Source organism: Astyanax mexicanus, chromosome 23 (genome assembly GCF_023375975.1).
Source record: "Astyanax mexicanus isolate ESR-SI-001 chromosome 23, AstMex3_surface, whole genome shotgun sequence".
Taxonomy (NCBI): Eukaryota; Metazoa; Chordata; class Actinopteri; order Characiformes; family Acestrorhamphidae; genus Astyanax; species Astyanax mexicanus.
The window spans coordinates 18,671,014-18,696,574 of record NC_064430.1 but is presented as its reverse complement, the minus strand read 5'-3'; the positions used below and the strand labels follow the sequence as shown (position 1 = coordinate 18,696,574).

General features: G+C 37.3%; 3 protein-coding genes across 3 annotated transcripts in view; all 3 read left to right on the top strand.

The window, feature by feature from the left end:
- lrp1ba (low density lipoprotein receptor-related protein 1Ba) overlaps positions 1 to 2,096 on the top strand; it is a 327,687-nt gene extending 325,591 nt beyond the window's left edge. Inside the window, exon 92 of the mRNA XM_049470884.1 lies at positions 825 to 2,096. Coding sequence (XP_049326841.1) covers positions 825 to 968 — 144 coding nt within the window. The 3' untranslated portion in view covers positions 969 to 2,096. The remainder of the gene's footprint in view (positions 1 to 824) is intronic.
- Positions 2,097 to 4,879: 2,783 nt separating this feature from the next.
- On the top strand, positions 4,880 to 7,213 carry si:dkeyp-122a9.2 (uncharacterized). Its single transcript, XM_022668186.2, has 3 exons — positions 4,880 to 5,546; positions 5,688 to 5,783; positions 6,942 to 7,213. Exons 1-3 carry the CDS (start codon positions 5,025 to 5,027, stop codon positions 6,963 to 6,965), a joined length of 642 nt encoding a protein of 213 aa, XP_022523907.1. The 5' UTR covers positions 4,880 to 5,024; the 3' UTR covers positions 6,966 to 7,213.
- Positions 7,214 to 10,778: 3,565 nt separating this feature from the next.
- On the top strand, positions 10,779 to 25,464 carry LOC103023543 (uncharacterized). Its single transcript, XM_022668224.2, has 2 exons — positions 10,779 to 10,890; positions 24,140 to 25,464. Exons 1-2 carry the CDS (start codon positions 10,820 to 10,822, stop codon positions 24,744 to 24,746), a joined length of 678 nt encoding a protein of 225 aa, XP_022523945.2. The 5' UTR covers positions 10,779 to 10,819; the 3' UTR covers positions 24,747 to 25,464.
- Positions 25,465 to 25,561: the final 97 nt, after the last annotated feature.

The window sequence follows — 25,561 nt, the reverse complement described above, 5'->3', positions numbered from 1 at the left end:
AATTAAGAGTTGTTGATTTCATGTAATACAATGTGCATTATATATAATTTGCATATATTTATGCAAAATGCACAGATGAATGTCCCAAAATTCCTCCACTGCGATGTGAAAGACTCATTTACCACAAGTTAACGCAAACGGTTGTTGATTGCAGTTGTTGCTTCTAAGGGTGGCCCAACCAGTTTAGAGGCAAATACTTTTTTACAAATGGCCATGTAGATTTGTATTTATTTTTTCTAAAATTATTTAGTAAAAACCTTCATTTAAAAACTGCATTTGGGCCACTATGAGCAGGAGGTCGCAGGTTCAAACCCCCGCTCATGCAGCTTTGCCATCAAGCTGTCGGCGCTCAGAGGGATCACAATTGGCCTTGCTCCCTCCGGGTGGGTAGATGGCGCTCTCTCCCCACATCACTCCTAAGGTGATGTCTGCAGCACAGGGCGTCTGTGAGCTGATGTATCGGAACCGAGCCGCTGCGCTTTCCTCCAAGCGCGCTGTGATGCTACTCGGCAATGCTGCATCAGCAGCAGCTCGAAAAGAGGCAGTGGCTGACTTCACATGTATCGGAGGAGGCATGTGCTAGTCTTCACCCTCTTGGTGTGTTGGGGCATTACTAGTGATAGGGGGACACCTAATGAGTGGGTTGGGTAATTGGCCGTGCAAATTGGGGAGAAAATGGGAAAAATTAGAAATAAAATTCTAAAAAAATAAAATAAAATAAATGAATTTGGTGTTTACTTGTGTTGTATTTGGCTAGATTCTGTTGATTTAAAGTGTTGTTCTAAAGTTAATTTTTTTATTGCTTTTATTGCTTGTATTTCCAGGCTATGAACTACTCCAATCCCATCTATGCCAAGATGTACGTCGACGGGCAGCAATGCCGGAAACCCATCATCCGGCTGAACGACTTCCGGAGAGATCCGCTCCCAAAGAGACTGGAAACGGCCATCCGTGAGACAGCCGCGTGAACCTAGCTTTTACAACTTAGCTCATCTTTTTCTAAGGACTTGTACAAAACGGACTGAGGAGAAAAACACTTTTTATAAGTCTAATCAGGTTCGGACGACCGAGCGCTCGTCCGTCGTCACGTCTGTTCACACGCCTGCCGATCCTGGACTCGGAACACGTTCTCATCTCTTTCTTTTTATTTTATTTTTTTATTATTTTGCTTTCTCACAAAAACAATGCACTCAACAATACCACAGTACGCTGCTCTGAAGACTGTTTGGAGACTTTATGTAGATTTTGTTGAATATTATATACAGTATATGTATATATATATATATATATATATATATAAATAAATATATATATATACACACACAGCTGCCCGTGGTAGCATCATCACCAAGGCATAGAGATTATAATCCCGAGTTGCCTCTGCCTTTTACTAGAACTACAGATCATATTTAAGACACATATTTAAGAAAAGATCATATTCACATAGCACAGATTTTATTTTTGATATCACTGAATGGCTCTGCGAAGTAATACCTGCGCTACTGTATCCGGTACCCTTTATACCTTGTAGGCTTTCTAATATGCAGAACCAAAAGATACAGAACCCAGCTGTAGATGTTAGTACAGTATCTTGGTTTCATATATTTAATTATTTAATTGCATTCAAATCTTCTTCTCTTGACAGTCAAATCCACACACAAGCTCCATATACTTCTACTACACACACATCCACAGAAACCTGAGGAGAATCTGAGGAGTGTGGAAAAGAAAACACTCTGCTGAAACAAATGTACACACTTGAAACTAGGAATGGGAAAAAAAAAAGGTTTTATAATTTTATATTTGATTTATATGTCCGGTTGGCTCGTATTTTCAGGTAATGTATTACATGTTGTACTTTTATACTGATTGTACAGTATGTTGGGTACACTGGTCCCACTTCAAGTTGGGTCGCGATCAAAGTGCTTAAATGATAAATGATAATCTTTTAACTTAATTCTTATATAAATAAACAGTTCTGTGTAAGTTAAGTATTCATTTCTGCATCGTTTATCTACAGGCACTGATTGTGTCGCCTAATCTGATCTTGGACCAGTGACTCTAGATCTGAAATAAACCAAATTTCCTTACCACTACATGCCTGCGCATTTCTTTTACATTGCTTTTATTCACTGTCATTTACAGTATCAGTCAAAAGTTTGAAGAAACACATAGGAAACATACCTGTCAAGTCTCCCTTTTTGGCCGGGAAACTACAGTATTTTACGGCTCTTTCCCGCCGTCCTCCCGTATTAGTATTTTCCTGTAAATTTCCCGTATTATAAAAAAAATGAATTATTAATGAGAAGTTATTATATCTCTTAACGCCAATCATAGTGCCAGTTCAAGGAGAAAGTCCCGCCTTTCAGGAGAAACAGCCAGTCAGCTTATGTAAATTCAGCAGCGTATTAGACACATCATACCACCACTTACTTTATTATCCTGAAGTACTCCCGAGCTGTTTTTGTTGCCCGCTAGAGGAATATCAAATAAAGATTATTAATTGTGTAGGCCCCTTAGAACTGATTTTTATTAATATTTCGTTTAATAATTTGTCCCTTTGTGTTATAAAAGGTAAAAGAACAAATCAGAAACAAGTGAAATGTTTACATTATTACATTGCTACACGAAATCCATTGTTGATGTACTGTTTTGGGTACTTTATCGAGGAATGGATTCACTGATGGAATATATCTGGTCCATGTCCTTTAGTAAAAGCTCATTTTGCAGAATTTGTGCACCCTTTGTTCAATTTTAAATCCACTGAATAAAAAATATACATTCCTGCCAAAAAAGTGAAGACTTCATGTAAATATTTAGAAAAGTGTTTTCATTTAGGCTGTATTATAAGAATTACATATGTAAGAATGTCCACAACATTTTAGTGTCAACAAAGGTTATTAGATTCTGATCATTTAATTGTAGTCTGTAAGTGGTTACCAGGTGGTTATTTTAGATTTCTTGTAAACCTGTCTTAAAATGTAAGGGATACTGAACCTCAGGTGGGCTAGTGGGACGGCTCAAACCGGGCGGCGGAAAATGTCCCTTGTTTTTCAAAAAATTCAGAACTTGCCAGGTATTATAGGAAATCATGTAGTAACTTAAAAGAAGTGTTAAACAAACCAAAAAATACTCTGTGAAAAACTTTAAAAAGTTAATGAAGAATGAAAACTTGAGTTAGCATAACTTAAAACATCAAGTTATTACAACTAAAGGGGAAGTTGATTTATTTCTAGCCCAGGGGGAATCACTACACACTGATGGTGAGTGTCAGAAACTGTTGGACACACCCAGTGTTTAGGGTCGATGTCTTGTTGAAGTATCCAGCCCTGCAGCAACTTAAACTTCAACTTTCTCACTGATTCTTTAACATTGTTCTGAAGAATCTGCTGAAATCCATGCGGCCCTCAACTTTAACAAGATTCCCAGTACCTGCACTGATCACACAGCCCCACAGCATGATGAACCACCACCACATTTTACAGTGGGGAGCAGTAAAGTGTTTGTGTTGGAATTCTGTGATCTTTTTCCTCCATGCATAAATAACCACCCTCCAAATAACTCAATTGTAGTTTCATCAGTCCAACAGCACCTTATTCCAAAATGAAGCTGACTTTTCGAAACCTGCTTTAGCTTTAGCATACCTCAAGCGACTCTGTTTGTGGCGTGTGCTCAGAAAAGGCTTCTTCTGCATGAATTACTCTCCCATACAGCCTCTCCTTGTGTAAAGTCCGCTGAATAACTGAACGATGAACAGTGACTCCATCTGCAGAAAGATGTTGTTGTAGGTTATGGACCTCTGGTGGTCTGTGGGTTGACTATGACTGTTCTCACCATCCTTCTCCTCTGCTTATCTGAGATGTTTCTTGTTCTACCACTTTAGGTTTTTAACTAGAACTGTGCCTGTGGTCTTCCATTTCCTCACTCTGTTCCTCAAAGTGGAAACTGACAGCTAAAATCTCTGAGATTTTTGAGCTTTTTGTATTCTTTCTCTGAACCATGATGTTGAACAATCTTTGTTTTCAGGTCTTTTAAGAGTTGAGTTGTTTTGAGGCTCCCATGTTGCCACTCTTCAGAGAAGATTCAAAGAGGAGAGAAAAATTGCACTTGGCTCCGTAACCTTTTCTCATAATTAGATTCACCTGTGTATGTCAATCAGTGTAGGTCAAGGGTCAATTAGCTTACCAAACAAATTTTGTGTTCCAATAATTAGTGGTAAAGATATTTAAATCAATAAAACAACAAGGGTGCCCAAATTTCTGCACCTGCCTATTTTAGTTTAAATAATTATTGTACACTTTCTCTAAATCCTATGGACTTTATTTATCTTCTCAAATATCACTGTGTTCGTCTGCTATATGATATATTTAACTGAAATTGCTGGTCCAAACAACCAAAAATTTGAAAAATCTATCTAAAAAAAGTATCTTAGAGGTACTAAAAGTCCATGCTACATGGTCTTCAAATGATTCTATGAGAAGATTGAGTTGATGGCTGTAAGGATTTGATTGCGGTCAGAGACAAGATAGTTAGTGAGGTCAGGATGCTGGATGTTTACCAAACTTTGGATGCAGCACCATGAATTCAGGCATGGAGCTAAAAGTTTAATGTTCATTATCTGTTCCAGAGAGTCCTCTTCCATCGGTGGTACTTCTATCTAGAGTTAGTAGACAAGCTGCAATTGGTGTGCCAGCGTTAGCTGCAACTTAACCTCTTGATGTAAACCACAGGTCTTATGAGACTTCCTTTAACTAGTTTCTAAAACAACAACCAGCTTCTTTCCTGTTAGTTACCACAAGTCCGACTCAAAACCCAGCAGAAAGTGAAACTAACAGACGCCAACAAAAGAAAAACCTTTGTTCGTAATACTCTCAGAACATAAGCACAGATTGTCGGATTGGCAGCAGAGGGATCTTTCTTACTGAACATCTACATCTTGATATTGCTCTGTTCTATTGCTTCTGCATTCTGAATTCTGCTTTTTAAATCCATTTGTTGGAATAGTTCTTATCCCAGTAGACTGCATGTCTGTCAGGATTCAGGAGGTGGTGGTGATCGTTTGGCAGAAAACAAGAGCAGCTTTGCCTCTAACGATGACCTGCCTAATCAACTTTCTGCGATCTCCTCTCCCAACCACCATCACGTTCTTCTTGCTGCTGTTAGGAGCTGTGAAGCTGATGGGGATGGTGCTGTCGTGTCCATGTAAGCCTGGGGTAAACGAGGCGTTTGTGTTCTTTACGTTTGTGGTGCCGGCTGTGATGCTCTTCACCCTGATGCTGGTTCTTATCCGGCCGTGTCAGCATCGCTGCAGGAGGTGCTCGTGCGGAAGTCGTTTTACAGAGGCCCTCATTCCCTGCCTGATCCCCTCGATCCTGTGGGTCGTTCTGCTGCTCCTGGACGGTCAGTACGTGGCCTGTGGGTTGACCTACTGGAAAGGAAATTATGAACTGGATGACAATAAGCCTGAGATGGTGTGGTGTGTTCCGTCGAGTTCGGGGCAGTTGCCAGAAAAGGCCTTGTATCAACGCTTCATTGGATGGTCCCAGGTAAGCCATTGCTACCTATCAACATTTCTTTTTTTTTTTAATACTGTCACAACAGGGCGCTGAGTGGTCCAGCGGTCTAAAGCACTGCCACTATTAGCGTGAGGACATTTTTCATAACTAATTTTTTTTTTTTTCCCAAAGGTTTCAGGACTTATTCTGCTGTTAGTCATCTGCACTGTGACCATGTTCGTCGTGGGTTGCCGGGACTGCCGTCAAGCTTCAGAGGGGAATGAGGAGGTACAGCATACAACATCTTAAACATTACCACTCATCAGCCATAACATTAACTGTCATGGTGGGGTACAGAATACAGACACTCGCGGAACCAGTTAAGGATTTTATTAAAAACACACAGGGTACAAAACAAAACAGTAGCAGTTGGTAGATAATACTGTTAAGCAGATTCCAGGAGGAAAAGACCATTACCGGATAGTGAGGCAGTCCAATGTTCATACACGAAGCAGGCAGTATCAGAGTTGATCCAAAAAACGTAAATGATAAGCAGTCCAGGTAATACACAAAAATCCACAGAGTAGGCAAGGCAAAAATCAGGGCAGGGAAATATATACAGTGGAATAAACTAATGAACACAAAGCAGGGGTATATACAAGGAGCAAGGTAACACAGAAATAAACAAGCAACTAGAAACATAAACAAGAGATAAACAAAGAAACTAAGGCGCGAAGAACAGAGGCTATGAAATACAGAGATAACTATGGAACACAGAGAGAGAGACGAACGACAGGCGAAGCTGCAAAGACCGACGAAGGACAAGTGACAGAGGAGGGCTATTTATAGTAACATGAAACACACTAGAAGTGGAAACACCTGGGGAAGGGGAGGAGCTACAAATGAGACACGTGGTGGAAAACTACTGAGACAGGGGACACAGAGGAGCAGGGCTCACGTGGGAACAACACACAGTGACAGAGAACAGTTAGTTATTAAAGTTGTTGTGTATACCACTATCATTATTTTGAGAACCTGAGACACATTAACAAGAACAGTGATGGTCTAGATAACTGGAGGGTCAGAACATCAGACACATCTTACCTATACCTACCTTCCTCACAACTTACAGGTTCCTCACAGGACTTATAGCTTCCTCTGCCAATAGATTGGTGCCAGTTGCCACAGAGATCTTGGGATCTTCAGATCATCGTCTTGTGAAGTTCATAACTCAGTGCATCAGAGCTGTTTAGGTATCATGATTGGGAGGACCTAGACAGTATATGGCTGGTGGTTTTGATATTATGGGATATTGGTGGGTGTTTTTCACTAAAAGTGAGGTTTCAGCCTCTTCAGCCTCTCCATAATCACACTGTAAAACAAAAAAAAAACAGTGTAAGTGTTTTTTCATGTCCTGTATGGCTGATGATGTCTTCTTTATTTCAGGAGGCACCGCTGCTTCATTCCTGAAGACTGAAAGAAGAGAAATTATGCTTTTATTTTGTTACAGATCAGTTATAATCTCAGGTATTGCATTAAAAATGAACTTTAGTGAATATTTCCACACAGTACAATCTATACAAACTGCTCTACTGTACTACAGAAATCTTGGATCACGTAAAAAAAATGGATAAATCATACTACTGGTTAAGATGAATTGATTCAATTGATCTACACTGATTGATCTTTGTGTTGTGTGCCTTATATTTATATATATATATTTACTGAATTCTCCCATTTGCTCCCGGTACCATTTATGTGCATACTGTACTAGATGTGTCTTTCTAATCCCTTACTCTTACCATCATTGTGTAGTCAGGACTAGATGCTGGATGTAAGATCAATATTTAAACACTGCCGTTTGAGTTATGTCCACTTAAACAGAGCAGGTGCATTTCACTATTACACTATGTATTCAGTTTAGTGTGTTAAATACGTTTTTAAAACTTAAATAGATCAAGCCTATCTGTTTTCTCAAAGCATTAAACTTCACTGAACTCATACGGTTTTACTTATTTATGTATCTTTAAATAGTCTCTAATAAGAAATACATATGTGCTTCTATTCTTGAGTTTTCTTTTTCCTTTATTTTATGTAAATTAGAAATAAATGCCCTAATGTTTTACTAAAGTTTTCTAAGAAGTTTTCTATATGTTATAAATAAACTCTGATTTCTTGAAAAATCTTTTTGTTTGATTTTCTTGATATTGTGAAACATTTTCAAAAGAGAAGATAGAACCCTGGGGCACCTACAGAGATAAATTGCAGCCTTTAAGCAAGTCATGACTGAGGGATTGTAAATTGTTATATATCTACATAAATCCGGGTTAGCACCCAAACATCCCTTTCAGACAGCTTCCTCTTACAGCGTCCACAGTTAATCCTGTTGGATGTGGTTGGTCCTTCTTGGTGGTATGCTGACATTACCCTGGATACCGTGGCTCTTGATGCATCACAAAGACTTGCTGTCTTGGTCACAGATGCAATTTCAGTTAAATACACTGCTCAAAAAAACTGATGCTTTAATCCAGGTCAGGGAGGAGATCCCTCAGGAGAACATCCGCCACCTCATCAGGAGCAGCCCAGGTGTTGTAGGGAGGTCATACGGGCATGTGGAGCCACACCCACTACTGAGTCTAATTTTAACTAATCTTTAGGAGTTTCCACTGAAGTCTGATCAGCCTGTCGTTTATTTTTTCATCTTGATTTTGAGTATGATTTCAAATCCAGATCTCCATGGGATAATAATTTTGATTTACATTGATCATTTTTATGTTATTTTGTTCTCAATGCATTCCACTATGTAATAAATAAAGATTTTATTAATTGAGATCTAGGATGTGTTATTTTGGTGTTCACTTTCTTTTAACAAGCAGTGTATATCATTTGGTAGATAAACACAGTGATATTTGAGAAGTAAAATGAAGTCTATATGATTTACAGAACGTGTGCAACAATTCTTTAAACTAAATTAGGCAGGTGCAGAAATTTGGGAACCCCAACAGACAAATGACATCAATTACATCAGTAGATCCTCCTTTAAACACTTCCTATAGCTTCCAATGAGAGTCTGGCTTCTGGTTGAAGGTATTTTGGATCATTGTTCTTTATAAAACATCTACAGTTCAGTCAGGAGGTTTGATGGTTTCTGATCATGAACAGCCCTCTTTAAATCACACCACAGATTTATAATAATATTCAGGTCTGGGGACTGAGCTGATAATTCCAGAACGTTGTACTTGTTCCTCTGCATGAATGCACCAACACCAGTAGATTTTGTAGTTTTAGAGCAGTATTTAGTGTTTAGTGTTTAGGGTCGTTGTCTTGTTGCAGTATCCAGCCCCGACGCTTTAACTTTCACTGATTTTTAAACATTGTTCTCAAGAATCTGCTGATGTTGACTCAAATCCATGCGACCCTCAAATTTAACAAGACTTCTCCATGCACACCGCCCTCCAGATAACTTAATTTTAGATTTATCAGTTCACAGCACCTTATTCCAGAATGAAGCTGGCATGTATAAATGTGCTTTAGCTTTAGCATACCTCAAGCGACTCTGTTTATGGCGTGTGCTCAGAAAAGGCTTTTTCTGCATTAATTAATTACTCTCCCATACAGACTCTCCTTGTGTAAAGTGCGCTGAATATCTGAACGATGCACAGTGATGATGTTGTAGGTCTGTGGGTTGGCTATGACTGCTTTCATCATTTTCTTGTTCTGTCACTTCAGTCACTGCCTTAACTAAATCTGTGCCTGTGGTCTTCCATTTCCTCACTCTGTTCCTCACAGTGACGAAATAGCTTTTTTTATACCCCTTCTCTAAACCATGATGTTGATCAGTCTTGTTTTCAAGTCATTTGAGAGTTTTGTTTTGAGGCTCCCATGTTGCCACTCTTCAGAAAAGATTCACCTACAGTATGTAGGTCAAGGTTCAATCAGCTTATCAAACAAAGTTTGTGTTTTAATAATTACTGCTAAATGTTTTCGAATCAATAAAATGACAGGGCGCCCACATTTCTGCACCTGCTTAATTTTGTTTAAAGAATTATTGCACACTTTCTGTAAATCCTACAAACTTTATTTCACATCTCAAACATCACTGTATTCGTCTGCTATATGATATTTTTCATTGAAATTGCTGATCTGAATAACTCAACTAAATAATTTATAATGTAAAAATCATACAAAAAATTATCAGGGGTGCCCAAACGTTTTCATTTCACTTTTTCCTGCACAATTTAGTGTTTACTCTGCTGTCAAAACACCTGATCCAGCTCAACTGATAATTAACAAGACCTTTATGAGTTTAATATGGTAAGAAAAGGGTACTAAAAGAAAAGATTGATTCAGTAAAAATAAATTAAGTAAAGTTTACTAAAAGAAAGGATTGACTGAAATTCAGTTCACTTATTTACTCTATGTAACATTTACGTCTTGAAACTGAGTTGAAGTTACTTAAATTTACATGAAATTAAATTTATTTAAAAAAAAAGCAAATGCAGAAAGTGGCGAAACTTTTTTTAAGTCAATTTTACTCATCATTTTTTCAGTGTGAGTACAGGTCTGCAAGATTCTTTCCAGGAACATGTAAGACATGTTTTAAGTAAGACCACAAGTCTGTCAAGAACTAGGTTGTTCTTCTTTTTTAAACCACCTCTGAGAGATCGCTGCCTCTCAGCGGACTTCCTTTTGCTGGTGGTTCTCTAAAACATCGGCCAACGTCTCTTTGTGGTGGCCATAAAATACCCAACACAGCAGCACAGGCTGCACTCATGAGGATCAGACATTAGCAGAACTGCTGCTGCACTTTTGTTTTTGTGTCGCTTCTCAAACAGCCTGGTTTTATCCTGATTGTGAGGAGGAGGTCTCGGATCAGAGGTTGGTTGAAGGTATCTCTTCTTTGGCCACACCCATTTCAGGTCTGGATGTCCTGCTCAGCTTCTTCATTGCTTTGATCTTCAGGTTTAAGAAAACCAAAGCAGATCTAAAAAAATGGCCGTGAGTTGAATGCCTTCGCCTTTAAAGATGAACTTCTTGAGGTGGTTCTTGTTTGAAATTGGAAGAAGATTTTACGAGTTTTGTACGACGCCTTCAAAGGTTTGCACAGAATTCATTTTTTTTTTTCTTAATATTCTTTTATGTGTATTGCTGTAGAAAACCCACACAAAACACAATGATGTTAATGTTATGCTGTTTTTCAGAACAAAAACCACAATAATCATTATTTTCTGATGAGAATATTATTTTGTTCTTTTGGTAACTTGATTTTTTCTCTTTAAGGTGTTCTGGTTATTTCTGTTGTCCATCATCTGCTTCATATTCCTATGTGCTGTGAACCTCTGGCACTGCTCTCATCTGCAGAGGAGAAGAAGGATGAGAGGATGAAGACTGACAGGTACAAAGTTTAACTGTTTAATTAGCTACAGTTAAACCCCCTTGGATTATTTTTACACTTTTTCCAAATTAAAAGTATGTATTTGAACTTAAACTTAGCTCAAATATCTCTAGAAAAAAATAAGAGCACTTAAAAATGATGAGTTTCTTAAATTTTACCAAATTGAAAACCTCTGGAATATAATCAAGAGGAAGATAGATGATCACAAGCCATCAAACCAAGCTGAACTGTTTGAATTTTTGCACCAGGAGTAAAGCAGCATAAAGTTATCCAAAAACAGTGTGTAAGACTGGTGGAGGAGAACATGCCAAGAAGCATAAAAACTGTGATTAAAAACTTTAAATTTTAACCTTAGGTTTTTCATAGTTTATAGAATAAAACAACAACCATGAAACATGGTTTGTAAAATTTTAATTGAATAATCTGTAAAAAAAAATTCAGACTTTACTTTACTTTACTCTGAAACCCTTAAATGACCCAGAAATTCAGAAGTCACCTAATTAGTTAATAGTTCAGCCATTTGTAATTAAGTCTCAGTATATATATATATATATATATATATATATATATATATATATATATATATATATATATATATATATATATATAAATAATAAATATATATAAATATAAACAGCTGTTCTGTATCGATCTCAGTGGTTTGTGAGTGAACACTAGTGAACAAACAGCATCATGAAGACCAAAGAACTCACCAGACAGGCAAGAGATAAACACAGCAAATTTCTGGAGTTAAACATAAATGTGTGAAAGTGTTACATTGTTGAGTTTATTCTCCAACATAAACTACTTGTTGAATTGAGGTGAACTCTTTGGCGATGTAGAGGTGCTGAGGGGTGTGACTGAACTCTCTAATGGGTGTGTCCCCAAGCCTTCAGGAGCGAGTGCAGGTAGGAAGGAGCTGTTCTGTCATCACCTTGTAGGCGATTGTAAGAGTTTTGAATTTGATGCGAGCATCAACCGGTAGCCAGTGGAGCTCAATGAGCAGCGGAGTGACATGTGCCCGTTTTGGTTGGTTGAAGACCAAACGTGCTGCTGCATTCTGAATCATTCTGAATTTCTTGCTGCTGCGAAAAAATTGGTGAGCTTTGTCAAGTTTTCTGTGCTGGACTTCCTTTCCCTAATTTTGTTTTACAGTTGTGCTGAAATTACCTCAGTCTACCTCGCCTAGCTTCACTTGCATGTACGGTGTCTCTTTGGTGTCAAACAAAAAATAAATAATGTATTTCATTTTTTTTTTTTTTTTTGCCAACCTTTTGGCCAGCAGAGGTTTGCGTGATGGTAAAATCCGCCCCTGCGCATAGCTGTGTATCCTTTACTACAGACTATGGCAATGGCATTTCCTGAATTGCACAACCGACCGAGAGATAAAAGGGAGCTGGGAATCTAAATTTTGACTATATTCAGCCATTTACCTTTACATAAAAGCTTACTTTATTTAAAAAATTGTAAAGTATTCTTCCTGCGTTTTATATTGTTCGTCTTTCACTTTTTGATTCTTATTTATATTCATATTCAAGTCAAGTAGTTTTATTGTCAATACTGCATATGTACAGGACATACGGAGAATTGAAATGGCGTTACTCTCCTTCCCAATTTTACAGCAAGTACAGATAATAGACATAATAAAAGAAAGAATGGGAGACACTATGTTTTAAAATACAGCAGGGACACAAATAGACATGCATGAGACAAAAACAAGGTGCAGGAGTGTGGGGGAGAAATAGATATATAAATATAAGTAAAAAAAAACAGAAATAGATATATAATATAAAAGAGTGGGAGACACTATATGTACAATACAACAAGACACAATAAACATGCGTAAGACGGAAGACAATAGTGCAATATTGATGGTGATTGAGATGGAATGACAGTATAAATAGTATATAACAGTAGTGCAAATATGGTATATGGTATATATATATATATATATAAGGCTGGTAAAGTGAATAAGTGCGTAAAGTTCTTAAAGTTCACAGTTTATGGGAAATTAAAGTGAGTATTGACAGTGCAAGTATAGCAGTAGTGCAGGAATTGGGTGTTTAGTGCGAGTCTGTTGGAAAGGGTCCAGTACTTTGTGTATTGTAGTACAGAGTTCAGTACTGTATTGGTGGGGGGGTCAATATTGCAACTCTTTTTGCTATTTTTCCCTTACAGGAATGAAAGTATGATTTAGTGTGTGTGCCCTCATGTTTCCATGGTATTAGTACACTAGCAACATCCTAGCAACCACTGTTGATACACTTTACAATACCCTTTTTAGAACAGTGCAAAATTCCTATTTAAATCACGTCAATCGTTTAATCCCGATGAGAAGTTTGCGGAAAGAGGGAATGGCGCCATCCATGCAAATGAGCAGAAAGTGAAACTTGTTCATGCGTTTGGCTTGATGAACTGGTTTTTACAGTAGCTTCATATATAGATTGCCAGAGGCAGGTTAAACACAGAATCAGTGGACCTGTGGATGAGACGGATCTCCAGCTGAAAAGATGAGTTCGCTAATAAAAGGGTTTTTTTCAGATATTAAAAAAAACATACTGACGTCGCCTCTACGCACCTCAGTTCCGTTCAGCTTAATCATTTTGGGAGTGGAGAAGGTGGCGGACCTGGAGTTTTCCTGCCCCTGCAACCCTAAAGTGAACACGCTGTTTGCCACCTTCATGTTCATCGGGCCCGCTCTGTTCGCGCTGACCATAATCGTGTATGTGACGAATCCGTGTAAACACGGCTGGCGGTGTTCGTGTGGATGCACGTATATCAGGAATTTGCTTTCTTGTCTGATTCCTCCAGCTGTGTGGGTGGTTTTATTATTTTTGGATGGTCAGTATGTGGCCTGTGGGTTCACCTACTGGAATGGAAGCTATTTCTCGGACGACGAAAAGCCTCCAATGAAATGGTGTGAGGGCAAAAGTTTACAGGCATCGAAGGACAAAGGTCAAACTCAGCTGTATCTCGCACAATCACAGGTAAGACTTTATATAACGATATAACTATAATTAATTTGCATGCTGTATGAGAGACTAATAATAAATGTCTGTGTGTAAATGTTTATTATGTTTTCTTTTGTTTAATTGAAATGCTTTCTACTGAAATGCTACATTTTTAGCTCTTTAATGGTTTGTTTCTCTTTTTTCAGATTGCAGGTCTGATTGCTCTGGCTGTCTCCTCTGGTTTAGCCATGATTGTTTATTGTTGCACTTGTTCTGGTCAAGAGGCAGCGGAGAACTCTCAGCCACCTCCACAGAGCGCAACAGAGATGGTGCGGTATTTTCTTACTTTTAAATCTGTAACCATAATGAAAGAAATGCTTGTTTTTTTGTAATCTTTTATTTTTGCATTTTTGTCTCATTAATAAATGGAATGACTGTTTATCTAATAATCTAATAATTAATATCATCGCTGTCCTCCTAAAAACACTTATCTCCATTTTTGTTGATTTGATTTTTAGTTTTCTACATAATTTGAACAGACAAATTGTCCTTACACTCTGCCAACATTTCTTGATGAACGCACCAATAAAAACTCTTCAAAATTACCTGAAATAAACTCTTTTTACATTGACTTCTATTGAAAGTTTACATGTTCCTGTAAAGTTGCTGGTTTGGAGATAAGTGTTTTTCATTGGACAACGATGATATATCGTGCAGCACAATCTAAAACTTTTTAACTGTGTCAAATCCTGGGCCTAATCTTATCTTCAACTCTAAACCTATGCTTAGTCCTAACCCTAAACTTAATCTAGAGTACTATCTAATCTATCTAATTTAACCAGATAATACTTAATACTTATTGGGAGTTCTCTGTAATTTTATTTCCGTCCAGAACAAACATGTATGTGTTTTTCTTAGACGTCCTCTGAGAAATTACAGGCTGAATTATCTACTGTTTTTCACTGAACCCGGTAATTTTAGTCCCGTCCGGACTCACATCTTCTCAGTTTCTTCTCCTCATGTTTAATAAAATAGCTATTTGTTCACTGCTATGCACCGTAGTTATTATTAAATTTTATCTACTGTTTTTCACTGAACTCCATGGTCCTCTGCCAATTTTAGTCCTGTTCAGATTCACATCTCTTTTTGATTTTAATCACCTCGCGTTTAATAAAATAGCTATTTGTCCACTGCCACGCACCATATTTACACTTTCAGCGCACGTGGAAATGGAGGAGCTACTGAACGTGATGTCACGTGACTCAGAAAGTCCAAAAACTTACTGGTCCTCCAGTTTTTCAATTGCAGTTCGGACGCAAGAGTTTTATCACTGAGTTAAATTGTGAAATATTTTTTACAGAGGTCCCTCTGAGAAACTAATCCCATCCAGATAGGGCTTTATAAGACTATTTTGTAGTTAAATAGTAGTAAATAGTAAATAATAATTCAATTGGGATTTATGAGTGTGTTTTTTTTTTTTTTTCTTATTTTAGGGACGTGTCCAACATTCCTAATGGCTGAAGCACTTTCTGGACTAAGTTTGGATGAAAAACATATCCCACATTTTAGGGATGAGGGGTTTATCATTGAAACAGAGGTGTACTGATGTATTAATGTAAACAAAGTGTAACTGATACTGATGCAATAGTGTAGAATGAGGTGGAGTGTAATACATTGCGGGTGATGGAACTATACAAAAGGCACAAACAAGTAATGGGAAAAAGGACAGTGAATACTAAAACATAGTAAACAATGCACAAAATGTTGACACAACACTGCATTGTTGCTTTGTACACAGTAAAGATATTGTAGACATGTAACCTTTAAGTAAAGTGAAAGTCTGATTAGATTTAATCATACTTGATGTGGACTTTTACAGATATATAGATTTATAGAAAAGAATATGTAACAATTCACTGTGAGCTTAACTGTTTTGTGTCCGTTTTTTATTTATTTTGTAATATATAATTTTAAACTTAGCATTTAAAACCATTGCTTGCATTCTGACAAAAAATGTGCAAAACCCTCTTATTTTTGATTACTGACATCATTTTTGCATGACTGACATTCACACATTATTATTCATGCCATTCTGTACCAATCAAAATGTGTTGTATTGTTTGTTGATATCTGTACAGCATCAAATCATCAACTTATTGGGTAATCAACGATTTGAAGTGTTGGAGTTGTGTAGCTTGATGGAGATTAAAAAACAGAAAAATAAAGCTGTTTGTGTAACTGTGTGATTACTGGTTACTCATTTAAAAATGTAATTGTATCTGATTCAGGGTTCATACACGTTTTAACCAATACATTTCCATGCATGTTCATGACTTTTCCATGCCTTCATGGAATTGAAATGAATTTGCTTTTTTTTTGTAATAAACTTCAGTCGGAGTAGGACTCCACGCAGCCACGCTAGCTAAAGAGTGAAGAGATGCAATGGATTTACCAAAACATTTAAAATAAAAATTTTGAAATACTCATATTAAATTAGATGAAGAAAGAAAATGCTATGAATAAATCGCTTAATGAAGGTGATTATCCTCAGTTGTATCTATAAGTAGATTCACAAAGTTTTAAGAGTTCAGAAATCAATATTTGGTGGGTTTTCAATCACAGTTTTCATGCATCTTGGCTTGCTCTCCTCCACCAGTCTTACACACTGCTTTTGGATAACTTTATGCCTTTACTCCTGGTTCAAAAATTTAATCAGTTCAGCTTGGTTTGATGGCTTGTGATCATCCATCTTCCTCTTGATTATATTCCAGAGCTTTTCAATTTGGTAAAATCAAAGAAACTCATCATTTTTAAGTAGTCTCTTATTTTTTACAGAGCTGTTCACCTAATTTAAAATAGTTAATTATTGTTTGGAAATATCCAATTTTACATAAAACCGGCATAATTTGTTTGAGTTCAAAAAAATTGTAGACTTACAGTTTTTTTTTCTGCTGCCAAAGCATGTAAAGATGGTTTGCAAAATAGCTTCTGTTAATGCTTAGTCATTAATAATTGCAAATGTAATTCCAATAGTCCTAAGTGGTATTTGCAGTAGATTAAAACAAAAAAAATAACACAACAACTATAGTTCCAGTACAGTATCAAAGGTTTGGACACACCTCTTCCCATTTAATGTGTTTTATTTTTATTTTATAATTTTTACATTGAAAATATAATATTTAAATCATTAACTCTACACAGGAACACATGTAGAATTATTTTGTACTGATCTGCACAGTCTTGGTATTTTAATATCATTGTCTTCATGAGGAGGGAGAGTCACCTGGAATAGTTTTCTCAGCGTCTTGAAGGAAGGAGTTCCTGGAGGTGCTGAACAATAGTTGCTGTTTTTTTCATCAAGCTGTGAAGCTCCAGCTCATCATAAATCTCAGTTCATCAGGTTTAGATCAGGGGATTGTGGAGGATAAAAACTATTTTAGTTTAATAGGTAATTTCATATGTGTCCCTTAAGTGTTTATGTCTTTAACCCTTTCAGACCCTTCATCCATTACAATGGACATCATGTATTTTCTTTATTTTTAAATGTTTTGCTGCACATGACACTATTTAAGAGCTGTTGTCCATCAGAATAGACCATGAACCCGTCAATCAACAAGTTTATAAAACCAATAAAACAGTAGCTTGATCCCGCCCACTGCACTGAGCAATTGAGGCTATGTTTTACTTATTTAACGTTATTTAAAAATATTTTACTTATATTTTATGGACTGTTTAGGGATGGTTTATGACATAAAAAGTGAATATTCAATATAATATTCAATATTACACACAGGCTTCACTGCAATGGAAATAAAAAAAAAACTATTAAATATTTGAGGTGAACAGGATTTGTTATATTTGCTATATAGATTTTATATGAATTAAATATATGAGTCTTCTTTTCTGTGCATTCCAGACAGAAAACAGCATTCCTACACAATACACATGGAGTAGTATTGTGTACTGAGCTGCAGTGATTATATTATATAATTTTGTGCATTTTAGATAAATGCTAAAATAAACAAAGTATAAAGATTTTTTTTTTGGAATGATTTAGTAAATAAAAAATGGAGTCATTTGTTCTAATCCATATTATGAGAAGCAAGAACTGATTAACTAAGGAAAGAAATAAAAAAATACAGTACAGTACAAGTGCAGTCAGAAAACATTGAAAAATGTTATGATGGAACCGGATTTTTATCAGGACCATCCCAGTAAAGTAAGAGCAATAGTTTCCTCTGTTGCACAGGATAAGCTTATCAGAGTTACCAGCCTCAAACACTGCAAGTTAACAGCTTAACCCCAGAGAAGAGTCACCTAAATACTTCACAAAGTATTTTTTAGGTTTACTACATGACTCCTTGTATTCCTTCATAGCCTGTTAGCTCACTAAACCTGCAGTCCTGCTTTGTGGTAGAGCCCTCTGGTGTGTGCTATAGTAAACAAACTACTAAATACCTAAATACTACTAAATTCCTACTACTGACTTGATGTGTTGAGTCTTCTTTTAATGTTTTATTTCACTAGCTTCATAATCGTGCAATTATGTGTGTTGCTGGAACTGTTTCACCCTAAAAAACACAAGTTTTGGGATTTAGGGCCCTCTCTGGTGAGAATGGGTAATTTAGCACCGAGCAGGCGGAAGAATCATTTTAAACTGGGCGGGTGTGTTGTGTTCTCCTTTCAGAGCAGATGAATCCGACTCCAGGTTATGTTCAGTCAGAGAGAGATAGAGTGAGTGTGCTTAGTCAGACACTTCACTCCTTCGTTTCTTTGCTTTTACTATGAGTGAATGAGCTACTGAGCTCTGAGTTTCCCCTTCTGAAGTCTCCATTGCTCCGCCAGCTGATTTTTGCGTTCAGTAAAACTAAGCCGGATCCTCTTTTAGAGGCTGTACGTGTGACGCAAGTACGTAAAGATGTGTGACGTGGCCAGAAGAACTGTTTTTTTTTTTTTTTAGAATTAATATATTAGACTTAGCAGGTATGGTGGATAGATCCAGAGAGCTTTGGGAACCAAATGTGTTTCTGCACTAGTGGCACAATTTAGCTCCTCTTTTGAATATCAGTAACATTATCCACAAAGGACAACAATGGAGCAGACAAATCATAGTAAAATTAGGAATTAGGCAGACTAAATTAAAACACCAGGAAACACCCTGTCCTTTCTCTCTCCCTTTTCCTTCTTCCTGTTCTGTATATATATATATATATATATATATATATATATATATATATATATATATATATATTCAGAGAGAGAGAGAGAGAGTGATAAGTAAAATGAGAAATGGTCAAAACAATGATAAAAGGTACAGTACTTTTCAAACCATGAATGCTAATGTTTTAAGAGTTCAGAAATCAATATTTAGAGGAATTACCCTGGTTTTTAATCACAGCTTCCATGCATCTTGGCATGCTCTCCACCAATCTTTCACACTGCTTTTGGGCGACCTTATTCCACTCCTGGCACAAAAATTCAAGCAGTTCAGCTTGGTTTGATGGCTTGAAATCATCTTCGTCTTGAGGTTTGTACTGGGGTTCAGGACTTAAGATTGGGACAGCCATGACATTGTCTTGATCTGATGGTCCTTCCTCCACACCTTAATTGATCTACCAACTCATACCTACTGTAAAATATGGTGGTGGTAGTGCTTTAGGACCTGAACAACTTGCTGTAATTGATAGAACCATACATTCTGTCCTGATGGAGATCCTGATATAGAATGTCAGTCCATCAGTTTGTGGCCATAAGCTCAGGCTTACTTGGGTTCTGCAGCAGGATAATGATCTGAAGCGTATCAGCAAATCCACCTCTGAATAGTTCAAACAAAACAAAAAACAAAACAACATGAAGGTTTTGGAGTTTCCTAGTAAAAGACTGATTGGGATGCTGTGTAATGATCTTAAACAGTGTAATGATCTCAAACGCTTGGACTGGGAATTAATTTATTTACTCTAACAGTAGATTAATCATTATTTATAAACATAAATAAAAGAAATCTGAGGATAAGGGGAGTCGGATTCTGACAGAGAGCTTAAGTTCGTCACAACATCAGGCAAAGCAACACAAAGCCAAACATAACTAACAAACAACAAAACAATTAAAACAGTCTTGGACTTTTATCTGTGAAAGCACCCTGAGTGAAATAAAAGGCTTTTCTTTATTCTTTACAAACTGAAAGACAAATAAAAGCTCATGGATTTGAAGGACAGGTTTTAATCCAGTAGTGGTGACCTGTCTGAAGCTGGTGATGACTCACTACTGTTCCCCGCTCAGGAGGAAGTGTTTCCGTCACAGTAGGAGTTAAATTTAGCCTTCTCATTTCACTAACAAAAGCTGTAACCACAATAAACAGAACTAACAGTAGCTTTAAAGGATCAATACAGGCACTTGACAAAGAAACAATACCCCTTGAACTTTTTCATATTTTGTCACGTTACAATCACAAATTAAATGTTTTTTTTTTTTTAGATTTTAAATGCTAGACCCACACAAAGAAAGTTTTTTAGAATGCTATGTATGAGCCGAAAAGTAACACTGCTCATCACCCTAAACACACCATCCCAACTGTGAAACATGGTGGTGGCATCATCCTGTGGAATGAAAAAGTGTCACAGAGTCTTCAAATTAAAAAAGAATGTTCAAATTAGATAAAGAATACTGAAAGTGCATTTTCAATTGAATATATTTTATAAAAAATAATTCCATAAACTGTTTTTTTAAGAAATGCTTTATATTATACACTGTTTTGATAGAATATCAATATATATATAGGGGTTGGACAATGAAACTGAAACACCTTTCATTTTAGTGTGGGAGGTTTCATGGCTAAATTAGAGCAGCCTGGTGGCCAATCTTTATTAATTGCACATTGCACCAGTAAGAGCAGAGTGTGAAGGTTCAATTAGCAGAGTAAGAGCACAGTTGCAATGCTCAAAATATTACAATGCACACAACATTATGGGTGACATACCAGAGTTCAAAAGAGGACAAATTGTTGGTGCACGTCTTGCTGGAGCATCTGTGACCAAGGCAGCAAGTCTTTGTGATGTATCAAGAGCCACAGTATCCAGGGTAATGTCAGCATACCACCAAGAAGATCCAACCACATCCAACAGGATTAACTGTGGACGCTGTAAGAGGAAGCTGTCTGAAAGGGATGTTCAGGTTCTAACCCAGATTGTATTAAAAAAACATAAAACCACAGCTGCCCAAATCACGGCAGAATTCAATGTGCACCTCAACTCTCCTGTTTCCACCACAATTATTGTGGTCTAAACCCAGGTGTTTCAGTTTCATTGTCCAACCCCCAGTAGCATTAAGGTCCACACAATATGTGCAATACACAAAGTAGTTAATTTACAATGGACTTCAAGTGTATTAAAAAAAGGTACCTAAGTTTGAAAAAAGTACTCAAAGCTTTAATATATTTTGTTTAAATATAGCTTAATTACAACTAAAATATACTTAAGTTGCCATAAGTTGTTCCAAAATAGTGCATTGAGTATGCATTTAAGTTTATATTTTAAATAAAAAAAAGTGTGTGCTATTCCATGTTAAGTATACTCTTAAAAAATATACTTTATACACTTTACCAATAATAATATGATCTGTGGCTATATTAAATTTGGTAATAAAATATGCCATCAGTTAGGAACTACAATATAGTGTTGATACATTCATCTTCAAACCTGATGAATCTATTCTGGGTCACAGGGAAACCCGAGACAATCTCAACAGCCATCAGGTGGAAGAAGGGATAAACCCTGGACAGGCTAATCAATATTCTCATGAACTGGCTATAACTGATTTGCATGCCATGGGAGTTTATAGATGCTTCACATGACTGTAAACTCTTGTTGTTCTACCGGTAACCTCAACTGCAGCAGCCCACATGAATCCTTTTCCGAAATCAGAAACTTTGTTTAGTTTTTCTTTCTTTTGATCAAAAGAGATACAGTTTTTTATTGTGTAAATTTAGAGACAGGTTTGTTTTAATGTTATCTCAGTGTTGCTGCATCTGCAAGATGCTCATCAGCGGGACAGCAGATGAATCAGCTGAAGACAGGTATATTTGACATTTTCTACAGTAATGTAAGAGTCAGCTTAACCCTGGTATTGTTCTCTGTAGATATTTTAGGCAGAAAATTAAAAGTCAGTTCTTGAAGTACCTGAAAAAAATGGGCATAAAAAAACAGTACCAATCTGAAACAGTTTAAAAAGAAGCAGACTGTGATGGCTAGAGAACAGTACCTACACTGTTGAAAATATGAATTCCTTGAAGAAACTTTTATTGTGCTTCAAGGAATCTTCAAGAAGGTTTAAGGTGCTTAAGGTAACATTTACTGTTAAAAACATTTTCTTGAGGGTTCTTCAGGGGTTCTTAAGGGGTTTCTTCACCGTTTAAAATTGATGAATTGATGAACCCCTAAACGTTTTTAAACAGTGCACCAAAAGTGCTCCAAGGAAGGACAACTGTCTGTTTCCTTGATGTATGATATGTACTGTATATCCCACCTCTTGGAGCCATTAGCACCAAACCCAGGCATCCTACCCAGTAAAAAGTTTAAAGTTCCATGAGGAAGGTTCAGGAGGTTCTTCAATTTGGAATTGTGCAGGAACCCCTTATGGTGCTTTGAGAAACCTTTTAAAGAAAGCTTTGGAAAAAAAATTGAGACCACTTTAAAGTAATACGTTTTAAGATTTTACCAAATCTAAAAACCTCTGGAATAAAATCAAGAGGAAGATGGATGATCACAAGTCTTCAAACCAAACTAAACTGCTTGAATTTTTGCACCAGGAGTGAGTAGCATAAAGTCATCCAAAAGCAGTGTGTAAGACTGATGGAGGAGAACATGCCAAAATGCATGAAAACTGTGATTAAAAACCAGGGTTATTCCACCAAATATTGATTTCTGAACTCTTAAAACTTTATTAATATGAACTTGATTTCTTTGCATTTTTTGAGGTCAGAAACCCTGCATCTTTTTTTGTTACTTTAGCCATTTTATATTTTACATAGAGAAATGTTGTCCGTAGTTTATGGAATAAAACCACAATGCTCATTTCACTCAAACATATACTTATAAATAGCAAAATCAAATAAACAGATTTTTTTTTCCAGAGCTGTATGTTGACAAAAGCCAATAGCACCAACCCCAGTCACACTACACTGTTAAAAGTATAAGCTCTCTTATGAACTACTTGGAGTACTTGTGGAGGAATCCCTTAAGGTGCGTTGAAGAACATTTAAGGAAAAACATTTCCTGAAGGGTCCTTAAAAAAGCTTAAGGGGTTCCTCTGCAGTTTCAAATTGAAGGACTGTTAAACATCCTAAAGGAACTTCTCATAGTTTGTGTGTAATGTAGACATCAAAAGTTGAGTTTAATGTAAAAAATGTGCAAAGGTCGATTTGCAAAATAATGCTGTGCAACCAAGCAAGTGTTTAAGTGTTTTGCATCTGTAAAAGACGTGTATGACCATACAGTATGTGAGGTAGTCCTATTTACTTTTCTGGTTCAGAGCCCAAATGACCTGTGGGAAGAAGCTCTACCTTGTACTCACTCTGTAGGCCTTTAGAGTACAAAAGAGCTTCCTTGACCGCAACATAAAGAAGTGTCCATGTTTGGGATAGTTGAGGTCTTTTATAATATTCCTTGCCTTGGTTTAGGAAGTTAACTTTTTTTACCACCTTTTTAGGAGCTCATTTGTCCTGCTTGATACTGTTTCTAAACTAGGCTGTGATGTTCCTTGTGACAGAAGGTGAAGTAGAAGTAAGGTGCAGCACCTTGAAGGGTAGGGTAAAATGTGGCAGAACCATGACAGGATGTCATACAAAAGGTGAACTCTATGGCACTTAAAGCTTAGCCTCTTAGTCTTGCTGATGATCAAAAATTGGCACCAATTTTGCTAGGTGTTCAATCACCTCTAGGTAGGCCCTCTTGTGATAGTCCAAGATTAGACCCACTACAACAATGTCATCACCAAACGTCATGGTAGAGCTACAGATGCCTACAATTAGCACACTTGTGGTCTGTCACTTAGGACGTTGAACATCCAATTTCACAAGGATGGATGGAGTCCCAGATCTTCCAAACTGATCTTTTGGAGTTTGTAGGGGATAATAGCCAATAATCAATGATAAGCTGTAGTCAGTAAACAGCACTGTAACATAATTATACATCCTAGTGTTTATATAAGACAATGCTGTTGATGTTCTGAATGTCCTAACATGTCCTAACCAACATTTTGCAAATAAATGATGAGTAACATCTTTAAATGTTTCTTATTCACAGTTCAGAACCAGCTGAAGATGCTGCTCCTGGGCCAAGTCTAGCAGATGATAAAGAGTCAAACTCTTATCCTAGCCACAATCTTATGGTGTACCAAGAGCCAGTATCTTTTCCTGATCCGAATCTAGTGGATGAACAGGAGATGGTCTCTAATCCTGACCCCAATCTTTCGGATGACGAGGAGTCGGCCTCAGATTCTGACCCCAGTCTTGCGGATGACCAGGAGTCGGTCTCAGATCCTGATCCCTGTGTAGCAGACAACAAGGAGTTGGTCTGGTATCCTGATCCCTATCTGGTGGACAACCAAGAGTTGGTTTCGTATCCTGATTCCTATATAGCAGACAACCAGGAGTCGATCTCATATCCTGAGCCCTATCTAGCGGACAACCAGGAATTGGTCTCGTATCCTGAGCCCTATCTAGCAGACCAGCAGGATCCGGTCACACATCCTGATCCATATCAAGTGGATGGCCAGGAATTGGCCTCATATCCTGATCCATATCTAGCAGACAACCAGCAGCCATACTTGTATCCTGACCCCTATCTAGCAGATGACCAGGAGTCTGTCAGGTATCCTGAGCCCTATCTTTCAGATGATGAGGAGTCGTAGAAGAGGAGCAGCAGTCATTCCTGTCACTCGTCTGCAGGTCAGTCATTTCCCAGAAACACTGAATGCAAGGCAGAAATGCCCGCTGGATGTGACACCATGCGGTCCATCAAGTGGCCTTCCTAATTGAGAAATTGGGGTTAAAATTTGAAATAGTAATTGGAAGAAAATACCTGGACTGGATGCCGGTCAACTTTTGAACTTACTTGAAGGTTTTTATTATTATGGGAGAATAAAAAATCCAAACCTACATGGCCCTGTGTGAAAAAGTGTTTTCCCCTAAACTTAACTTGTTGGGCCACCCTTATAATGCAGCAACAACTGCAATCAAGCGTTTGCAATAACTTGCAATGAGTCTTTACAGCGTTGTGGAGGAATTTTGGCTTCAATCATCTTTGCAGAATTGTTGTAATTCAGCAACGTTGGAGGGTTTTCCAGCATGAACCACCTTTTTAAGGTCATGCCACATCATCTCAATAGGATACAGGTCAAGACTTTGACTAGGCCACTCCAAAGTCTTCACTGTGTTTTTCTTCAGCCATTCAGAGGTGGACTTGCTGGTGTGTTTTGGATCATTGTCCTGCTGCAGAATCCAAGTTTGTTTCAGCTTGAAGTTACAGAAGGATAGCCTAACATTCCTAACAGTCAGTCCCAAGAGTATTTTCCCCAAACGTTTTGGGGTTCGTCAAGATGTTGTCTGGCACAATTAAACTGAGCCTTAATTTTCTTTTTGCTCAGTCTTTTCTGGCCTCTTGGATGAGTCAACACTGCACTCTTGTGGTAACCACTGTTCACCATGATTTTCACTATTTGTGGAT